This window comes from Anas acuta, chromosome 16 (assembly GCF_963932015.1).
Source record: "Anas acuta chromosome 16, bAnaAcu1.1, whole genome shotgun sequence".
Lineage (NCBI taxonomy): Eukaryota > Metazoa > Chordata > Aves > Anseriformes > Anatidae > Anas > Anas acuta.
In genome coordinates, this window is record NC_088994.1 from 3,709,361 (window position 1) to 3,730,702 (window position 21,342).

General features: G+C 55.9%; 1 protein-coding gene across 4 annotated transcripts in view; it reads right to left on the minus strand.

Annotated features, from left to right (window-relative positions):
- The window catches only part of CBFA2T2 (CBFA2/RUNX1 partner transcriptional co-repressor 2), a 58,702-nt gene that overhangs the window by 36,332 nt on the left and 1,028 nt on the right, over window positions 1-21,342 (minus strand). The window contains exon 1 of one of the 4 annotated variants that reach the window (XM_068700050.1): window positions 17,081-17,300. The exons of 1 other annotated variant lie outside the window; for it this stretch is intronic. In XM_068700050.1, the coding sequence (XP_068556151.1) occupies window positions 17,081-17,207 (127 nt within the window). In that variant the 5' untranslated portion in view covers window positions 17,208-17,300. Of the gene's footprint in view, window positions 1-1,717; window positions 2,263-8,799; window positions 9,067-17,080; window positions 17,301-21,342 lie in introns of those variants that run through there. 2 more of the 4 variants (XM_068700053.1, XM_068700052.1) reach the window with 2 other exon arrangements.

The window sequence follows — 21,342 nt, forward strand, 5'->3', positions numbered from 1 at the left end:
CACATCAGACAAGACTTCTCCTTCTCCGGATTAAACCTGAAAATTGTGTCATCCAGCAGGCAGCTCTGAAAACGGCTTCGCTTGGATGCGCTGCCCCATCCCCACACAGCCACCACCAGCAGCCACCCAGCTCCACGCCACCCCCTCCCCACCCACACCCCACCTCCTTCCCTTTAGTTTTCCTCTACAGGACCCGCAAAGGAAAAAAAAAAAAGTTTCCCCCAGGCAAGAAACCAGCCAATTAGTTGTCGGACGGCCAAATTACGCCGTGCCAATGCCGGCAAAACTTCCGTCTGCTTCGAGCCCCCGGGAGCAGCTGCTCCTGCACCAAGCTTGCTGCAGTGGGGCTCCTGCCGGAGCACAGAGCTCGGCTTTCAGACCCTGTCACAGCCCGCAGAGCCTCGCCGGAGGTTTGCTGGTTTTCTTTCCTCCTTTGTGCTGCTGCGCTGTGAGCCGCTCAGCCCGCAGAGCTGCTGCCTGCCCACTCCCCGGGGACACGGGGACACTTAGCGAGCGTTTAACGTGTCTGGAAGCAGGCTCGTAACGTATTCAGAAATAAATCAGCAAAAAACAACGGCCACCGAGCCATACCTCCGCCCTCCGCGAACTCCAAGAGCAGGAAACCCTGGAAGTGGGAAGGCAGCGCTCCCTGGGGAACCCCTGCCACTTGGCACAGCGAGAACCAGCCTGGACAAAGCACCAGCAAGCGCACAAAAGAGGAACCATCCCGCACGGAGCACCTAGCACATCGCCTCTCTTCCTCTCCGCTTCCACAGCGAGCGACCCCCCCCCCCCCGGCACATTTTGGCTCCCCAAACTTTGCTTTGGGCACCCCTCCCGTGCCAGGCAGCGCTTCGGCCCCGCGCAAAGCAGGGGCAGGAGCAGCCGGGTTGATTTCCCAGGGATATTTCGTGGAGCAGCCACCCAGCCCCCATGCCGTGGAGGGATGCTCACATCCCGCAGCTCCGGAGGGCTAGAGGAGCATCTGCTGCTGCCCGACCTTCCCAAAAAGAATGGGGGGAGAGACAGGGGGAAAGGCAGGTTTAAAATACGCCTGTGGGGTCGGGAGATTTTGGCGGAATAAGGCAGGCTGCGAGATGCAGCACTCTGCAGCCCAGCAGGGAAAACGTCAGGGCAGGGAGGTCTGCTCCTGTACCACCGGCTTGATCCGGGAGATTTACATGCTGGGAGCATCACTCGCTGCTGGAGGAGCGCAGAGACAAAAAGGAGCCTTCTGACACAATGCAGAGCCACGCTGAAAATACGGGGGAAATTGAGGAAACCTGGGGGCCGAGGGAAGAAATCCGTCTCTGCAGGTTTCCCCCCGGCTCCAGCATTAGCATGCACCAACGGGAGGCAGACCAGGCGTAGTGGAAAAACCACATTTTGCTACAACACGCACAAACCTCCCCGGCTCTCCATTTCCCCCGAAAGCACCGAATCCTAGCCTCGTGCTCGGGGGGGGGGGGATTAAAAACGATTAAAAAAAATAAAATAAAAATTAAAACAACCATTCCACAGCCCCGCAGCGCGAGCCCTCACGCAGCTCTCCCCCCCGTGGGCTGGGTGTTTTGCCAGCTGTGCAGCCCGTGCAAGTTTTCCCCCGCTCCCCCCTCGCCCCTACCTGCGGCGGGGTCGGGGCGCCGCGGACCCCGCGGCACGGCACGGCGAGGCAGCCCAGCCGCCCCCCCGTCGCGTTTAAAAATAGATTGCTTACCCTAAGCGGCGAGGTTAGCGCGATCCAGCTGCTGGTGAACACACCTCGTTTCTTCGCAGTATAAATAAAAAGGGCTCTTCCTCCCTCCGCCGCTCTTAATCCGGGAGCGCAGGCTGAGCCCAGCCTTCCTTCTCCTTTCATTAGCTGGACATGTGTCAGGTCCCTCACATCTGCGCTTTCTCACCGCCTGGAGCCGCCTGTCCGGTTCCAGGGAAACACAGATGGATCCCAGATGGGGAGGTCCTGCCAAGCAGACCGGCTCCCACCTTGCCAAACGCCCCGCTCCAGGCGCGCGCCCGCGGCCGCCTGCCCGCTCCTGCCTGCGCCGCGCTGCCCGGGCTCCAGGCCAGCTGATGTCACCCAGCGCGCACCTCCCAGCGCCTGCAGCCCACCAGGATGCTGCTGACGGCCGGCGACAGCCGGGGCTCTGCCAGCAGGCTGCCCCTTCCAGTGGAGATCGCCCCGCATCGGGCCGGGAGGAGCCTTTGGGTTTCTTTTTTTATTTTTTTTCCTGTAAGCCAGAGCGGGGTGCGCTGTCGGGCGAAGCAGCGAATTGATTTCCTGAAGGTTTCCCCGCGCACGTAGGATCGCTCATGTGAAGTCCCCCGCCAGCCCCAGCCGCGCAGTTTGCGGCGCTGGAAAGCCGGCATGTGTTAGCAATTAGGAGCAACAACAAGATAACAAGATACTGATGTTGCAAGGGTACCAAATGAGGACTGGAAAATTCAAAGGAAGCGCAATTAAATGTGTAACGTATTACTCAGATCGAAGAGGAAGTGTTAAAGGAAAATGTAAATCCTAAATGTTTTATACATGGAGTAAAGCCCACGAGGGATTTCACAGCACTAACAGAGCAGGCTCGTAAAAGAAACCCTCTGGACACCGCTGCAGCCCGTGCCCCCCCCACACCCCGCTGTAACGCCCAGGCTCCGCAGCTCTGCCACCTCCAGCACCCTCCTTGGTGGGCAGCCCCCAGGGAACCCCCTGCACACACACACACACACACACACACACACACTGCATCCCCCCCCCCGAGGCCATGCAGGCAGCTGGGAGGGGAAATGCTGTTTGCCTTTTGCTTGCAGCAAATCTGCTCCGCAGCCCGGGCAGGGAGCGCGCGGGCACGTTGCAAGATGTGAGGAGGGATTCACCGCGGAGCCGGGCAGGTCCTGGGCTCCCTGTAATCCTCCTGACACCTTCGCAGGCGATTGCAGCTCTCCCTCCAGCTATTTGAAAACCAGACAGCGAGGTACCTTGCCAGGACAGCAACAAACTACAAGCTCCCCGCTGCCAAAGCGGAGGGACGCCGGTTTCTCAAAAGCCCAGAGACCTGCAGCTGGCTGGCGCGAGCGTGGCAGGACATTTCCTGGCTCAGGAGCCCCAAACGCTCCTGGTTAGGGCATTCCCAGCACTTGGGAGCTCACCAAGCCACATCCACGGCAGTCCCCCCGCCTCCTGTGCCCCTGTGCCCCCCCCCAGCAGCTGCAGGCACCTCCCCGCAGGGCACGGCACCGAAATTTGCAGCCCAGAAAGTTCAGCTCGCCGGGGCTCCCGACACTTGCAATGAGGGTTGCGCAAAAATCCTCCAGCTCTCAACATTTCATCAGCCGAGATGGAAAAACCATCCCTAAATTACCCAGACAATGAAGCGAGACAAAAAGAAAACACAAACCAACAACAAGGAGCAGCTCCCCTTGCACCAGAAGGAGCGCCGCTGCTTTCCTACGGCCCCGGGTGTGCCGAGGCGATGCCCGGCGCCTCGCGCTGTGCGGTCCCCTCACAGCTCGGCCCCAACGCAGCAGGGACCAGGGGATGGGATGGGAAACTTCAGGCCACCCCAAGTATTTTTACGGGCTGCCCAGGGGAGCTGCGGGTGCCCCATCCCTGGGGGTGCTCAGGGCCAGGCTGGTGGAGCCTTGGCCAACCTGGTGCAGCCCTGCCCATGGCAGGGGGTTGGAGCCGGGTGGGCTTTGGGGTCCTTTCCAACCCAAACCATTCTATGATTTTGTGATTTTTAAGTGCAGCTATGATCTGACTCTATAAACCTTGGTGAAAGGCCAACGTGCCCTTCCACACCAGCTTGTATCGGCTCTCAAATCATCGTTACTGGAGCTGGGGCACAGCCGGGTGCCACACAAAAGCCTCGCTCATGGAAATCCATCCTGGAGAAAGCCTCCCGAACACCGCCAGGGGCTGTTTGTGAAGCAGGGGCACACAAGGCACCAAGCAGCACCCCCAAGTCAGCCCAGCCTGCCCCACGAGCACCCAAAAACCAGAGCCCGGAGCCCCACGACCCACGGACAATGCAGTGGAAAGACGGAGGGCAGCAGCTCGGGAAATTGCTTTCCCCGACGCCGCGTTAATCGGCTTCTGCTTTCTTCTCGTGGGAACGCTCCATGGAAAGAACGATGCAAACGGAGTTTGAACACTGCGAGCTATTGATACCTGCTGCTAAGTGTGGTTTTTGAGGAAAGTGAGGAAATCTGAAATATTTTCCCAGTTTCCAGTGGAATTTTTATGCCTATCACGGCCCATTTCCACAGCGAGCACCAGGGACCCGAGCTGCTTGTGATGTCTCCTCGGTCCCACCCGGCTCTCGGGGCACGCCGTGGCTGTGCTTTCTGCCTGCTGTGCTCTTACCTTGGAAAGCAGCTTCACAGGCCCTCGTGGCAGGCCTGGAAAGCCTTTGCCATTTTAAGCTGACCGCTTTCCACCGCGCAGAAAATAAATCCAAACGCACCAAGGCAGCCAAAGCCATTTATCAAGCTAAATGGAAACTGTAAATTCATGCTAACTGCAAGCCGATGGAAACCAGTCGGGATCCTCCTCCTCCTCCGGGCTCAGGTTTGGCAGGCGGCTCACACGGTTTTTTGCCTTCCTTACGCCGTCCTCGCAGGCGGCTGGAGCCAGGCCGGGCACGCTCCCTTCGAAGGATGCTGGAGGAGCATCCCCCCGGCAGCCCTGAGCGGAGATCAGAGCGCCCCATCCCCAGCCAATTTCTCACGTTTACCAAACATCCTCTTTTCAATACCTCCGTTCTTTAAATTAGCACATGGCAGATTACGTTAACAAGCTTAATTTGTCAAGTAAATCTAATCATATTGCCTGCTTCAGCGGGGAACAGGAGCAGCGTTCAGCGTTTGTGCCACGTCAATATCGCCTGGAGAGGGGGAAAACATGCACCAAAAGCTGGCCTTAACTGAATTAGCAGAATTTATACCCAGAACTACGATCAAACACCAAGGAAAAAACAGCGGGGCAAAGGTTCGACAAATTAGGCACAACCTAATCAAGGCACCAAAACTTTACTTACGGCCTCTGATTTATGGCTGGGGGGGGGCAGAAAGGAAGATAAGAGACCTGAGCGCCGGCTGCCCTCCTCCTGCACTGGTAAAGAAGAAACACCCAGGAGGTGATGTCATTAAAAAAAAAAAAGAGGGGGGGGGAATGGAAACAACCAATTCCCCCATCTAACACCCTCACTGATTAGAAATCCAAGTCTCTGTAATTGTCCCGGGCATTTAAACCAAACACAGAAATGCGGAAAAAATGAGTAATGCTGCTTGGAGAGAGGAGAGCCCAGCCTGCAGAGGATTAGGCCTCGCTCGGCAGCCCTGCAGCCCGCCAATATTTTCCAAAGGGCAAGGTCAAAAGGTGCAAAATCAACAGCGGCGCCGCGGAGGTTCGCGAGGTGCCCCTTGGACGCCGAGCTTCAGGCTCAGCCGAGGCGGCCACCGCCCTGCTCTTCCCCAAAACCCCCCCAGCTGCCCGAGGCCAGCACTTTCAGCGATCCCCCTTTGGGGAGGGGGCTCCAGCGCCTGCCCCAGCCCTGGGGGGGATCCTGAAGGTTGGAGCCGTGGTGGGGGTGCTCCCCAAGCAGGGCTCGGGGATGCGCCGCGTGCCTCCGATCCTGGCACAGACAGGGCAGCTCACGGCCACAAACACGAGGCGAGAGCCCCAAACCCCTGCCCTGCAGCTCTCCAAGCTCCCCATCCCTCCTGCCACCATTCGCTTCCCTCCTCCAGGCTGAGACTTCTCCCCCAGGAGCTGCTTTTCTTTCCTTATCTCGGGCTGCTTTACCAGGAGCCTTTTTCACCCTTTATCATCGTTTCCCTTCCCTCTAGCCCCTGGAGACGGCTGCATTTGTGAGCGCTTCCCAAGCTTGACTTGAGCGTGCCACTGATGAATCCAGTGGCAGGCACACCGGGTGTCCCTGCCCCTGTCCCAGCCCCTCAAACCAGGCGGCAGCTCCGTGTCCCACGGCCCGGCCACCTCCTGCCATCGACAGGCACCAAAGGAGCTTCATTTCCTTGGGGATTACTTGCTGCCAACACAGTAACCTTGATTAAAAAAAGCCAAATTTCTCAGCCACGCTGCAGCCTCCCTGTAAGGTTCCCGGCGGAGTCCATCCCCGTTGCTGCCACAGCTTTGTTGGTTTTGCAGGTTTAGCACCGAGCGGGGCTCCCTCCCTCCCCGCCTCGCTGAACAGCCAAAAAACCACGTTTTCAACGGTGACTTCCCTTCTGGTTTCTTATTTTTAATTTTTCACCATTTTTCTTCCCCGAGCCTGTCTTTGCCGGCTCCTCTTCTGCTCTCAGTTGGCTTGCCGGGCCGCTAGGCCCGTGACACACAGCGAGGTTTGGGGGCGAAAAAACAAACAGCCGACAAAAAAAAAGGAAAAAAAAAAAAAAAAAGAAAAAAAAAAGAAAAACACAACAAAACCAGCGCAGCCCTTTGTGCCTGGCCGGCATTCCAAGCTCCCCGCTCCTGGCTCCACCAAGTCTGATTTAGTAGCACTGCTGGGAGCTATTAGTTTACGAAAGCCCCAGCACGCCCACCCAGGCGCAGCCGGCTGCGGGAGGCTCCCCTTACACCGCTGCCATGTGCCTCTCTCCCCCCCTGCCCGGAGCAGGCGGAAAGGTTGCGGTTTCGCTGCGGGCAGAAAGCCAGCGAGAAGCCAGACCGGCGGCGAGCGCGGAGGTCAGGCGGAGAAGGGCTGGATCGCATCCACGCCCCGCTGCTGCCACAGGAGAAAATATTAATTAACGGCGAGCTCGTTGAGGGAGCGCAGCCTCCACCCGGCTCTGCCTTCTCTGCTTTTCCCCTGCCCGATGCTCCTTGCCCCCATTCCTTCTCTTGTGCGTTTTGGTGGCCTGCAATCGTTCCTCCTTCCTTCCTAGCTCCTTGTCCTCCTTCCACTACCACCCTTTCTCACCTGATTTCTGCTCCACGTCTCCATTCTGCTTCCACCACCTTCTCACTTGCCTCCACCCCTTGCTGCGGTGGCACGGAGAGTTCCAGCACCCCAACGATGCCGCACAGCCGCCTGCCTCCGCCACCCACAGCAGCCCAGTAAGGTAGCACCCCAAAAAATCAGAGGCACGGGGAACCGTGAGGACGTCCTCCCTGCGCTGCTGCTCGCCCCCAGCAAGCTGTGGCACCTTTGCAGATGCACAAGATGCAGGAGAGCCAAGCGTGGAAGGTGACAACAACCCCACCGGCTTACGCTTCCCACCAGCTCTCCTCTTGGAGGTAGGAATAAACGCAAGGTTAAGTGACATGGGCGGTAACGTGCAGAGGCTCTTAAGAGCTGCCAAAATTTGGCTGGCTCGTTATCCAAAAACGCCTGCTTGGGACGCAGGAGAGTTAACTCTCTGACAGCGAGGATGAGCTCTCTGGAGGAGAAACGAAGGAAGAAAACAAGCGATGAAGCATCGCTCCACAGCCATTGGGGTTGTGAGAGTCTCCAACTGGCTTCTGTTAGGACTGCATCCATATTTGGGTGCCCACAGACGAGGAAAAATAAATAGTTTAAGAAAGGCTCATTTCCAGAGCTGGAGAACAACCAGCAGGTTCCCTTCACTTGGCTCCGCCGCCTTTGGGGCGTTTGGACACAGCCCGAGGAGGGCCAAACGCAGGGAACGAGGACCTAAGATTTTATTACCTCCATCTTCTGTCAGCAGCGCAGCCTATTTGCAGATTTACAGTTCATGTCAACAGGAAGTTCATGTTTACAAGTTTCCAGGAAAAAAAGGCAGCATTCCTGTCCTATGCAATCGCTTGGTGAGAATTCTGCCTCCCATGGGAGTTCACAGATCGGTATGCTGAGCAGAAACAAGTTTTAGCCATCTGAAACATGCAGACAAAAAGATAAAGCTAGGAAAAAAACCGAAGGCCAGAAAGAAAACAATAATTCAGCAATTTAGCGGAAAATACACAGCGAGACGCTACAACCATGTCTGGAAAAATACTTTTTAGCATCTGGGATTCACGCTTAATAAAAACAGAAGAATTTTAAGAGGCTGAAAAGCTGCATTCAGGCGCTAGCTGAGTTCTTCTCCTCTGGCCCCAAATCCCCTGTAACCCCCGTGATGTGGGCGCCCTGGGGCCCGTGCTATGGATGGCTCCCCGGGCTCGCCGCCGTCCTGAGGCCTTTGTGAAAGCGAGGGGCAGGCAGGATTTTGGCACATGGGCACTGCGGTGCCCACCAGTCCCCACACACAGTGCCGTGCCGCAGCTGGCATTCAGGATATAATGTGCAGAAGCTAAAAGCCAGCCCAGCTAAGGAGAAGGCCCCGACCTGCCAGAGGCACCAGCTCCCCCATGAAGACCCTCCCCAGACCCGCACCCAAACCCTGCTGCAGCCACTCCCGGTGGGTTCAGGGTGACCCAGCTCAGCCAGAGGCGCATCCCCGCCTGCTGCTACGCACCTGAGCGCTTCCACAATGAGGCTGCACGACAAAACACCCGGCTGGATCAGCTGGATGGCAAGGAGGAAACGAGGAGAAAGCCACCTGAAGCTCTCAGGGTTTCCTTTCCACCCGAAGTGCTCTGCTACCTGCGTGCTGAGCCCTGCCAGCCTCCCTGCCCAACCCAGCACAGCGCAGAAAAACGCTCAGGCAGCTCAAGGAGAAATTCCAACAGAGCAAGAGGAGCGTTGGAGCCGAGCACCGCACCAAAGCAGGCGGAGGTCTTCCACCCACCCCACTCACCAGGCAACCACCGAGAGCCAGAAGCGAGCAGCCTGCGTGCTGCCCTTCATTAACGTGCCTGGGGGGGAAGAGGAAGAGGCCAAAAATTACCTTCGATCCACAGCTCAGACGCACCAAACTCGAAACTTCAGCAGCTGTCAAAACCTTGATTTTCTACACCACAAGACATTTAAAAAAAATACAGGCGGCTCAGGGAAAGCAACGCGAAAGGAACCTCTTAATGTAAAAACCCAGCACGAAAAGCTTGGGGGAGGAGATGAAAAAGAAACGTTCACCAGCAAAGCTTCTCCAAAGCGGGGCTGGAGCTGATGGTGCGCCCAGTTACAAGGCAGCATTCTTGAAATAGTTGATTTGATTTGGCCGTGCTACTAACGAGAGGAAGAAGGAAAAAAAAAAAAAAACATCTCAAGCGTACATTTACTTCCTCTTCGTTTCACTAATCCCACCCGGAGCCGAGGTGAAGCTGTGTTTATTGCCGGCAATTTTGCTGCGGGGTCGGCTCTGGCTCTGCCCAGGTGAGGCGGCACGCTGCACGTCTCCTGCTTAACTTTTCCCAGCTGTGTTTTGCTGGCTCTCCCGAGCCTCCCCACCTGCTTCTGCAGACGGAGCAGCTGCAGCTGGAGGCGAGCACCTGGCCCCGCGCGGCCCCATGCGGGCAGCAGGAGCGGCTCGCTGCTCCAGCAGCTCCTGCCCTCCTCGGGGCCACGCATGGCTCCTGCGGCCATCCAAGCACCCCGAAACCCCGTGTGGTGATTTTAAGGCGAGTGAGACTCGTTTGCATGAGGTTAGCTTTTGGCAAAATCGCGCGTCCTACAGAGTTGTAGGTCGCAGCCAGGGCAGGTGCACGAGGGCGGCGCGGTCACGGCGGGCTGACTCGGCAGCACGCCGCCAGCACAGGGTGCCCCAAACTCACACCCGGGCCCTGCACCCTCCTCCTGCAAGCCCAAATTCACCAGTGAGGCCGTTTGTAGCAGGAGCACATGAAGAGCACCTGCAAACAGAGGAGACCGCTGGGACGCGCACAGGAACCCAGCCAAACGTCCGGGCACAAGGGCAGCAGGAGGAGCTACCTGCGGCTGAGCACTGAGTTTTGGAGGAGTTGAGCCTAATTCAGAATCACAGCCTTATGGAGAAAAGGTCCACCAGATGGAACACAGTCTGGAAGGAAGGAGATAATCTGAGGGCAAAAAAATAAAATTTGCAAAGACAAAAGTGACAGATTCAGGGAATCAGCCCAAGAGAGCCCAGGGGGCAACTGGATCACCTCTGGTTCTGGGCTCCCCAGTACAAGAAAGCCGGGGATCTTCTGGGATGAGTCCAGCGGAGGGCAAACCAACTCTGGGAAGAGTCCAGGGGAGGGCCACAAAGATGATACGGGGCCTGGAGCAGCTCCCCTGTGAGGAGAGGCTGAGACCTGGGGCTGGTCAGCCTGGAGAAGACTGAGGGGGGATCTCAATGTGTATAAATACCTGCGGGGTGGGAGACAGAGGGATTTGGCCAACCTCTTCTCAGCGGTCTGTGGGGACAGGACAAGGGGCGATGGCCACAAAACAGAGCCCAGGCAGCTCCGCACCAACATGCCAAAGAAATTCTGCACGGTGAGGGTGCCGGAGCGCTGGGACAGGCTGCCAGGGAGGCTGGGGGGGCTCCTCTGGAGATATTCACGGCCTGGCTGGGCACCTCCCTGGGCAGCCTGCTGCAGGGAACTGCTTTGGTGGGGGGCTGGTGATCTCTGGAGGTCCCTTCCAACCCCTACAGCTCTGTGATAGGTCCTTCTGCAAACTAAAAGGTTTTTAAACAAACTGCTTGTTGGGGAGGATGGAAACGCTCCGGCTTCACACCCTCAGGATCACATCAGCGGCAGAGGCCACGGAACGAGAGGAGCAGCCCAGGAGATGGGACCTGTGCGTGGTGAGAGGCATGGGACGTCTCTCTGCAGCCCAGCCCACCTGAGCCGGTGCTGGTCACAGCTCCCTGTGGGTCCCAGCCCCAAAAGCCCAGGTTGCTGTGCCCGCTGGATGCTCGGCCTCCCCCTCACCTCGCCTGTTTCACGGCCCGGTCCTGCAGTCCCAAATTTACGACGACACGGGAGCGCTGCCGTTTCCTTGACCCATGCAGAAGGGATGACCCCAGCGGGATAATCCCGCCTTAATGAGGGAACAATAGGAGTTTTGATAAAGCACACAAACTTCATAAAAACCCGACTAAAACATTCCTTTGTCTCCAGGCCTGGACAGCGGGCCTCCAAAATGAATTTAGTGTGTGCCTGCCTTAAGCCGCGTAACGCAATGCGGGGCGGGGAGGGCAGCCTGGGAGGGCACCGTGACACCCGCAGCGGTGCTGAGGGCAGGTTTCCCCGGCCTCCTGCCACCTGCCTGCCACCCCTCCAACAAATCCCGACTCAGAGGAGCCCGAGGACACCGCAATCTCACCCGGCTCAGCGGAGACACAGCGAAACCCACAGCTGGCTGCCAGGACTTTGTCACCGCCAGCGTGGGCTGTGGCGCAGCCCGGGACCTCTGCTCTGGCGTTCTGCTATTACTCAGCCTCTTCAAGCCCCTGTGAAACCGAGACCCGGGGCCAGGTTTTGCATTAAACGCTCGTGTGTGTGTTTGAAAACGGTTCCTCAGCACAGCCTAGGTGCAGCGATCGCCGTGTGCTCACCGCACAAAGCTCCTCTGACACTTGTTTGCTGCCCCGGCGAGACCTCGTCCCAGCGGCTCAGAAGTGACATTTCAACACTTTCTCTGACCCTCGAGTGTAAACACGCAGCCGCTGAGGAAAAGCAGCGATGCTCCGAGCTGACACAGCCGGGCGTGCTGGGGGAGGATTCCTGCGCTGTATCAGTGACTGGAATTACCAGAGCTTTGCCAACAGCTTAATGAGATGGAAACTCACGGTCCCGCTGCCAGAACATGTTTGCTGGGGTATAAACTATTTGGATGCCCTGAATATTTTGCCTCAGTGTTATAAAACAGGTGCAGAGAGGTGCATCTCCGTTCAGGGAGCAGCCGCTCGGAGCGGCACGGCCATTTGGACGCTACCGGCGGCGACAGATTGAAATTCCTGGCGTGCTACACGGACGGAGGCCGGCCTGTCCCTCGCACCGTCCTCACCCTGGCTGTTCGGGCTGAGCCACGGGATCACCCCACGCCAGAGAAACGTGGTCAGCAGGCAGCTGGCTCCTGCATGTCCTCACCCAGCTGAGCCCGCCTGGCCTTTCCTGCGGGGCGCCCAGCATCACCCCGGCCGCCGTGGAGCTGAGGGGGCAGCTGGCTGCAAACCCTCCCACAAACAGGGCAGAGCTCGGGGGGCTCGGCTTTTGCGGAGCTGCTGCCCACTCAGGGACACGGAACAACGATGAAGGTTGGAGAAAAGCTCCGAGATCATCACCTGGTCCTGCCCAAAACGCTCGCTGTAGCCTGTGCGGTGTCACCGGTGCTGGCAGAGGATGGAGGAAAGCGCCGGGTGCGGTAAATGACATCCAGGAGCAGTGACTCAGCCTGCAGGCTGTATTTTTTAAGCATATTTGACCATAAAAATAGAATGCGTTTCATTCCCTTAACTTTATATCTAACTTAGCTCTCTTAATTAGAGGTACGGGGCTCAAGGGAAGCTGCTGTAATTACTGAACGGAAAATAAAACCTGATGGGACGGTGGCTGCAGTGACTGAGGACTTCGCATTTAAATAAAACCAGGAGGACCCCATCCAGAGGACCTGTGTTGTGTCATGACCCTCAGGTACCCATTCCACACATGCTTTGGAGTGGGGAGAGCGCCCTCGGCATCTTTCCAGCGTCTGTCAAGCTGTACCACGACTGTCGGCCGCTGTCAGTGCCTCCGCTTCTCATTTTGGCAAGGCAGAACCTGAAAGTCCAAAGCAAAGGGCAAAGCTCCCAACGTCATGGCCACAGCACTGTACAAAGCCTTGTAAAATAAATCATTTAAAAATGTTTGCATGTCTCTTGGGTTCGCAGGGCAGCTGGCATGGAAAGCCACGGGATTAAACTGACAGATTTGTTTCCACCGTTGGACCCTCTCTTGCTTTCAGCCCGACTAAGCTGCAGAAAACACAACTGCACTCAAAGTTCCCAAAGAGCAGGAAAAAAACAAACGGCATTTCAGGCCGTTAACACATCCAGGAAAGACTTTTGCAGGCTGGTGTTGGAACAGCACATCCCAAATGAGTAAGATCAGAAAGACACAGAAGAAGGCTTGAAAAAATGGTCCTGTCAAGTGATGGGAACCATGAAATAAATGCTCTGCTGTATGGAAAACCTGCACACATCCAGAAGAAGGAAAAATAGCATTAAAATGTAAAGCAAAGGACTGTATTCCAGCCCCATGAGCTTCCCAAAAGAGGGCAATCTGCTGCAGTCTAAGATTCTTCCTAAGAAGCTTCCATCCAGTTCATCTCCAGGCGCCAGGCACACCTAGATCCCGAGGGCTGGCCATGCTTTCATGGAAAAAAATCCACCCCTTGGGGAAAGGAAAAGGCACTGATCAGTCTGTTCTGAAAGCTGGTGGCTCGTGGACCAAGAACTGCAACCTACGGGGTCAGACCTTGTGCAGCCAAGGAGTAAATGCACAGCAGGACATGGGTGCAGGCGATTCAGCAGCAGCTCCTGTTTGCACGATGCTGATTTTGGTCTCGGTTACCTCATGGTCAGATCTACCACCTCTACGAAAAGCTGCTGCAGGCGTCTCCACATCCCTGCCCCTCCTTTCTGCGTGCACATTTATAAGGGAGGGCTGGTTTGGCTGAAGAAGTGGAGATCAGAGGACAGGAAGGCAACTGTGGAACCGTGCGTTTCCCACCTCTGCGTGCTGCTGAACGTACCTGGAGGTGATGCCCTGTTATCAGCCGCTCCGTGTGCCATGAAGAAATGCCTCCCTCGGGCACACAGCCTCCTCTCCCCCTCGGCACAACGAGGCATGGATGGACGGTGACAGAGCCCAGGAGAAGGATCTGCTCCTGCCTCTCTGCTTCTCCATTACTTCTGCTTTCTCTCTGCGGTGGTCCCAGGGATGCTTTTCCAGATCTGCTCAACTTCAAGGTTGCCACTGAGTTGACATTTTCTTTATTTGTTTGGAAACCATTCTCATTGCTACCTTTCCTTTTTGTCTCTAAGCAGAGCTCCTGGCAAAAATTTATCAGATGGCTCCGTGATAAGGATATCAGGTATAATGACTTCCAGCTATCACCTGGGGAAGGAGAAGGGAGTAGGGAATGCACAGAAGGCTGAAAACCTGGACACCTCAGCTTGTCTGTACATCCAGCCATGGCAGAAGCACTGAAATATCCCAAAGGAGATGTCTAGGCTCAGAGAGGAGGCGGCTGTTGAAGCTGACACAAGTGATCTCAAGTTGGGTTTGAGGGTTCTTCAGCGCTCCCTGATTTGGGAAGGTCTAGGAGACAACCTTCCTGAGGGCAGCTGAGCTGCTCAGCCCCACGCCACGCACGGCTTGTGCCATTACTCACACGGGCAGGTGATCCATTAGCAGCTGCAGTGTGAACGAGGGAGCAAACAGCAGAAGGAAAGCGAAGAGCTAGGAAGATTTTCTGGCTGGAACTTGCTGCTGTAAGGCTCCCCATAAACACGGGCTGTGTGCTGAAAACGCCACGTTCGCATCGCAAAAGCGAAATGGGCATAAGGCTGCCGTCCAACGCGGGTTTCATTGGCAGAGGAGACAGATCGGCTCTTTGAGAAAAATCCCAGTTGTTGCTCTCTGTTTTGCCTTGCAGTGCTGTACAGTGTTCCTCCTCGCCTCCTGCCAAACGTGGTGCGAGTACTATGTGCTGTAAAGTAATTACAGCCGCTCAGCCCAGAGGTGGCTGCGTTTCAAGCTAAGCAGAAGATGAGAAAGCGAGGGGCGGCTCCTCGAGAAATGTTTAACCTGCCTTCAGACCTCTGGATGAAAAAGACGTTCTTCCAGACGGTCGCTGTTTGCTTCATACCTGTCCCATTTGTCTCCACAAAGCCTCGGTGCTGCCCAGCGCTGCTGGCACCTCGGGGCCAGCCCAGCAAACCCAGGGCAGCCCAGCCCAAACACAACAGCCGGGGGCAGAGAGGCCACCGTGGGCAGGGCTTGGTCCCAAAGAGGCTGGGCTCGATCCCAGCTGCTTTTGCTGAACCGACCTGGCTCCGGTTCCTCAGAAAATCTGGCCACACCAGCATTGCACCCCCCAAAATACGCTGCCTGACTTTTGTAGTAGGGCTGGGAGTTTGCAGTCTTCTGATTATCAGCAGAACAGCCACAATTACCCAAATAAAACTATTACTATATTGGGCCTTGGATCATAAATAGAACTTAATGGATTTTATTACATCCCAGGAAGCACGAGTTACAGAAGGAGAAGTATTGCTAAGCGTGCATTGCTGCTACCTATCAATTTCTCCTAAACACTCAGCACTTAAGAAATATCCAGAGAAACGCACTGCTTCCACAGCACAACTATTTCAAATTCCCCTTTCAGCTCTTCCCTTTTAGCCGACGTGCACGGTACACTTTAGCAGCTGAAAATTAAAGGGTCACAATATTGAGCCTTCAGGTATCAAGTTCACAATGGAAATAGCAGCTGACACGGAAAGGGCACCGCTGAGCACGGCAGTCCTAATTCTGTTGCCTCGGAGCTGGAGGCAGCTCCCTCACGTCAAGTTTGTTATTTAACTCAGCAAGGAATGAAAGAAAACGTTCCCGCCGCCGATTTATTCCTCTCGCAAATCAGGCTCCAAACCCCGAGCCCCGCCAGGAGCAGGAGGATTTAACCCAGGCTGCAGCACCCCCTCCGATCGCGATAACTCCCGTTCCGGGGACGAGGGGACAACCTGCATAAGCCCTGCTGTGCTTCGAGCTCTCCAGCTGGCACCCAGCTTGCAGAGGCCGTCACGGGAGCCAGAGGCAGCTCCGGGTCCGAGTGCAGCAGCTCAGGGCCGGGCACGGCCCCCAGCCCAGGCCACCTCCTGCAGCAGGGGAGGAACAAAGAGCGCAGGGAGGCAGCCAGATCCACAATTCCCGCTCGCCCCCTCCTCGCCTGGTAGAGGAAAAGCAATCTCCCCACCCCGGGGACTCCCCACCTGGCCCCGCTCAGAGGTGACAGCCCGGGCCTGCTGTTATCTCCAGCGCAGATGCATTCACTCTCTGGAGAGCCTCCCACGTCTTATCTAGCGGTGGTTTCCAAACGCCTATCGCACGGTCCGGCTAAAACCGCTCTAAGCTCTTTGATGCAACTGTTTCTGAGGGCATTTCGGATGGGGGAAAGGGAAGGAGGAAGGAGAAGCCTGCGTCACGGGGGGGGCCGGGGCTCGGTCCCCCCTCGCCATCCCCGATTGTCATGGAAAGCAGCCTCCTGCCCGTCTGCCCGCTCCCTGCCTTGTAAACAGGGCCTGGCACATGAATGGACGTACAGTTTACAAAGATCCCTCGCTTCAAGCAAATTTGCCTCTCAACACATGGCCAAACTCTCACACAATAAATTAACTATTTGGCAGCCACCGAGCTAGCGCTGGAGCCAAACCAATTAGGGTTTAATGTGATCCCAATTTCCTATTTCTGAGACTGGGGTCGGGGGGGAGGCAAGAGGGAAGAGGAGGGAGCGAGAGCTAAGTAAATCCCCCCTTGGTTTATAAATCCTTGCCAATCATCCCAGATAAACCTGTCACCCACAGCTCCAAGGCTGCATCTGCACTCGCACGCTCAAAGGGCCGCGCTGGGAACAGGCGCGCGGGGCTCGGGGAGCCTGACTCCCACCATGTGTTTTCCATACTTGGGAAATTCAATCATTTAAAAAATATTTACCAAGCTTTGTCTTTAATTAGAAAAACATGACGACGGATAAGGAGAGTTATTGTTCCTAAGCTCGAAATGTCAGAGATCCTAATGATGTCACAAGATAAACCCAACTGCCGACCCACGGATGCGCTGCCAGGGAGGCAAACGCCGCCGAGAGGTTTTCATCTCCCCTCAAAGCTCAGAGCTTCGCTGTCACAGCTCAGCAGCGGCTTCTCGGCCCCCCCAGACCTAGCCAGGGAGGAGGAGGGAAGGCTCCTGACTGCAGATCTGCTCCGCTGGGTGTTTTGATGCAAAAGAGCGTGCCCCGAGGGGGAGGAAGATGGAAACCATTTGACTTCTTTCTGTTTCAACATCCTGACTGCAGAGCCTCCCCTGCTCGTGCAATTACCTGCCCTCACCTCAAACAAACAAACCATCCTCATCTGCACCTGGAAGCACCACGCAGCGAGCGTTCACGTCCTTTTAAAAAGTTAAATTAATTTTCTAAATGAATTTTCTGCCTAACCCAGAGCCACTTTGTCCACAGATTTGTCCCCAGGAGCACAGCCACGAACCGCTGCCTCCCCCCGTACTCACGGAACTGCAACGAAAGGGCCTGGAGGAGAGGACGGGCTGCGGGCACCCACGCTGGCCCAGCAGGCAGGCATGGAGGAGCAGCCACCGTCTTCCTCCCTTCCCCTGAAGGCAAGGAGAGATTGAGCATTTTCCCCGTCCACGCTGCCGCCCGCGAGCCCGCTGCAGGAGCCGGCCCCACGCCTCCAGCTCAGCTCGTTCAGGCACCTCCGGCCAGATGCAGAGAGACTCCGCAGGCAGGATACACAAGAACTTAAAAGTATAAAGCAAATATTTGTTGGCTAACACACACACAGAAGATAGCTGGGCTGTAATGAGTTATTAGGCGAAGCATTTGTGTGCTCACCACTCCTGATAAGGCGTCTGAAGAGGCTCTGCTGGCCGGCAGGCGTCAGGGAAGGTCCCTGGCTCGGCTCCCCAGCGCTGCCCAGCTGCTGCCTGCCACCAGCCCAGTCCCACCAGTGCCCCCAGTGCTCGACCCAACCGGTCCTCCCCACTCCCTGGCAGAGCAGAGCAGCTTGCCCCACACACACCAAGCACCCTTCAGGATTTGATACCTCCCCATGTCGCTTCTTTGCCTTCTCGAGTCCTGGGGTGACTCTGGGTCCTCTGGCTGTAATTTCGGTTTTTCTTATCTCTGTACAGATTTTCTCACAGCTCTTTCTCAGCAGTCTGGGTCGAGGTTACGCAGCTGTGCCATGTCAGAGCCCTGCTCTGCCACGTCACGGCCAATCCCTCACGCTCTGCAACTCCTGGATTTGGGCGAAATTTAAGATACTCCAAGTCGTGTATGCCAGGAACAGCGAGGTAAACACAAACAGCAGCCCGGCGGGAGTGTCCCAGGTGAGGTATTTGGAGGAACGTGCTGCTACAGCGACTATTAGGAAGTGGCAGACCAAATCCCAAAAGCCCACAAGGATTCACAAAAGCAGATGTGTTTAGTTCAATGCGTTTAGCTCAAGGAGAAGCTGGTATTGATGCTAGCAAACCAGCGTGCCTGGTAAATCCGCTTCGCAAGGCAGCAGTGTTTCTGCAAGCATTCACTAAGTGCAGTCAGCCGATCCTTCTGTGACATCTTCAGAAAAAAAATGGCTGCTGCTACTCTTTTTTAATTTTTTATTTCAAGAAGCTTCAGCGTCATCTGTGGATGCAAAGTCAAGACAACAGCATGCCATTTATCTTCTGAAAATATCCCTGCAGCTCAAGGTTGAGAGCTATTACTAAACACTGCCTTAAATTCCACCATAAATCCACCCTGGAGAAAATCCCTGCCTGCATGTTCTGATCCTTTAAATTCGAGAGAGGCTGCAAAGCTTGACTTTGAAGAAAACACATGTGCAGTCTTTGACCTCAAAGCCCAATCACCAGATAAGCTATTACCTGTAGAAGCTAATGCTTCTCTCTCTAGGAGAGCGTGAAAGGGAGTGAGAAAGTTTTAGCTGAGCTCTGAGGTCAGGGCCCAGTCCAGGCTGCCCCCAGCCCCCCCAGCCTGGCCTCGGGCACCCCCAGGGATGGGGCACCCCCAGCTCCTGGGGCAGCCTGGGCAGGGCCTCGCCGCCCTGGGAATGAAGAATTTCCTCCTTCCACCCAACCTGAGCCTGCCCTCAGCCAGTTTAACGCCATCCCCGTCCCGTCCCTACCCCCTGCAGGCTCCCTCCCCTCTCTCCTGCAGCCCCTCAGGCCCGGGCAGGCGCTGGGAGCTCTCCAGGGGCTCCCCAGCCCTCGGGGCAGCCGTCTGGGTGCAAGCACTGCCTCCAGGACGTTTTATATCAGAGGGGGTATCTGGTGGCTACACCTCGAGGCAGCCGTGAAGCCTTGGCAGCTCAGGCCGGTGGCAGTGGTGCTCAGCGTGTCACTGCTGCCCTGCTTCTGAGAGTCCCAGACCCGAGCTCTGCCTGAAGCACACGCTCTTTCCTGTCCTCAGAGAAGCTGCAAGTCAGAGAAAAACTCTTTAAAAAGTCAGTTTGCTTCACTCTCCCGCACACTGGTGGAAGGGAGGAGTAACATCTTAAGCCAGTTAGATTACAGCACAGGAAAATCAATACCAAGCCCCTCCAAGACCTATCGTAATTTCTACACATTGGAAGTACCGGTGTAAGAAAGGGATGGTCACAAGAGCCAGCATGCGCCTTAAACTCCTCTGGAACAGCCCAAAGTTTTAGAGCAGTCCCACATTTCTCCTTTCTTTCTGGATCATTCGTTTCAGAGCAAGCACTGAAGCATTTGGCCATACTTCCCTCAAAGAAATCAGGAAAGCTCCCAATACAGCCAAGTACTCACAACCCAGTGGAAATCCCTGGGCTGATAACAAAGGCAATGAACAAAATTTGTGCTTAAACAAATTACGGGTCTCTCCTGCTCACTTCCTAGAGACCGAAGATAAAACCCAGCAGTACTCTGGGGCAGATGCGAGGCCCAGCGACAAGAACCAGTGACGTCTTGTCCTAGCAGTCAGCCTGGTCAATACCTGGCAGGAAAAGGACATCGTTCCCTGCTTTCTATCTATAAAGCTGCTGACGGCTGTAACACATATTTACATGCTTACCCTCATAAAACAGCAGCACGGCTCATCAGTGTTAGCATTAGCACTTCACCGGTGGAAGCCGAGCCACAGGCATATGAAAGCTGCATAAAACATGCTGCTGGAGCTGCAGCTGAGTCATCTGCAGAGCCCCCTCGCTACGTGCCAGGTGTTTGTGCCCCTCTCTTGCCCCTGGTCACGGCCTTGCCATCCCTGCCGGCTTCTGGCCCCATGCAATCGCTTCCTGAGCCGGTTCTGCCACAGGGATCCAGGTTAACAGCCCTGCCGGCAGGCACGGTTTGTATTGCCAAACTGAACAGCTACATGAAGACTTACATTTCGTCTGCAATCCAGAAAAACACTCAGACAACTTGCCCAAGGTTGCAGAAAGCACCGCAGCCGAGGCAGGAACTGGTTTTGCATATCCCCCCTGAAGCTCTGGCTTCAGGCGCAAGATCATCATTTCCTTTCGCTTCAATTATTCCTCAGTGGGATTTTAAAGGGCTGCCTTTTCTCCCAGCGCTCAGTCTAACAGAAACAGGGAACCTAACCAGTCTCTGCACCCTGAGCAGACACCCTGAGTGGGATTTGTTTCATCTAACTCCTCGTTGCCAAAGTCTGAGCTCGTTATCCCACGCTCCCCTTGCAGGCTGTGAAAAAAAGCAGGCACCTCCAGAGCATAATTCATCTCACCCCAAGAGCGGTGTCCAAGGAAGGAGAGATGAATCACCCTCCTAAGTGCCTGCTTCTCCCGTAAAGGGAGCGCAGAGAAAGGAGACCAGTTACGTACGGCTGACTTTTGGGTACTGCAGCTAAAGCAGGTGGTCTTGCCCAAGTTCCTTCTGTGGGGTCCCTTTTCCAAGACGAAGAGAAGAGCCCTCCCTCGCAGCGAGGTTAGGAGTGGCTCGATCAGGTGCCAGGTTTCTGCAAACCCACGTTGCTGCTCACACAGCTTGCTCATCGCGACGCCTGCCTCCCGCAGCAGCCGTCTTCACCGCCGGCTGTTTCCAGTCTGCGTGCTTTGATAGACCAATATTTGTAACTGCCTCGGGGGCAAAACAACCTCGCTCAGAACATCCCCACTCACCCCGCACCGAGTGGCGTGCTAAAGTATTCACCCACCCCCCACGATTGCCGTCCCTGGGTAATTCCTTCTTCCTAGCAGGAATGTAGCTTGCAGGGTGGTTTCCACATTAAAGCAGGCAGCTATCTTCGTGCTGCTTCCCTTTGAGCAGTCACACTTCATTTTAAAGTTCCCTCATTTCCTCTCAGCGTCCCGATAAGCCCTTGGTGCTTTTCTGAACTACAACTCACAAATGAGCCGCGAGGAGGCCACGGTCCAGCCTGCGAAAGGCCCACGCAGCCCATGAGCCATCGTCCTTCCTCCCTCGTCCCAGCAGGGTGCTGACCCCGTTCCCAGCACACACATTCCCCTACAGATAACTGCTGCACACAGACAAATGAGAACAACAGGAGGCCAGTACCTGGCGGGCACATGCAAACCATCTATTCTGCTCCTTGCCTGCACTCTTGCCAGCCTCACGGCTTTCAGAGAGACCGCAACCCTTCCAGAAATAAACGCCCTGTTTTGAGAAACTAATGAAAGCAGAGCTCCCGTTACCCACGGTCCTACTCCCAAACAACAGGGCACACTCAGGGGGTCCCCGACAACCCCACACGCCCACACGTGTGTCTGCTCCTGCTCGGCCGAGCACACCATGGCCTGCCTGCAAAGACAAGAGGA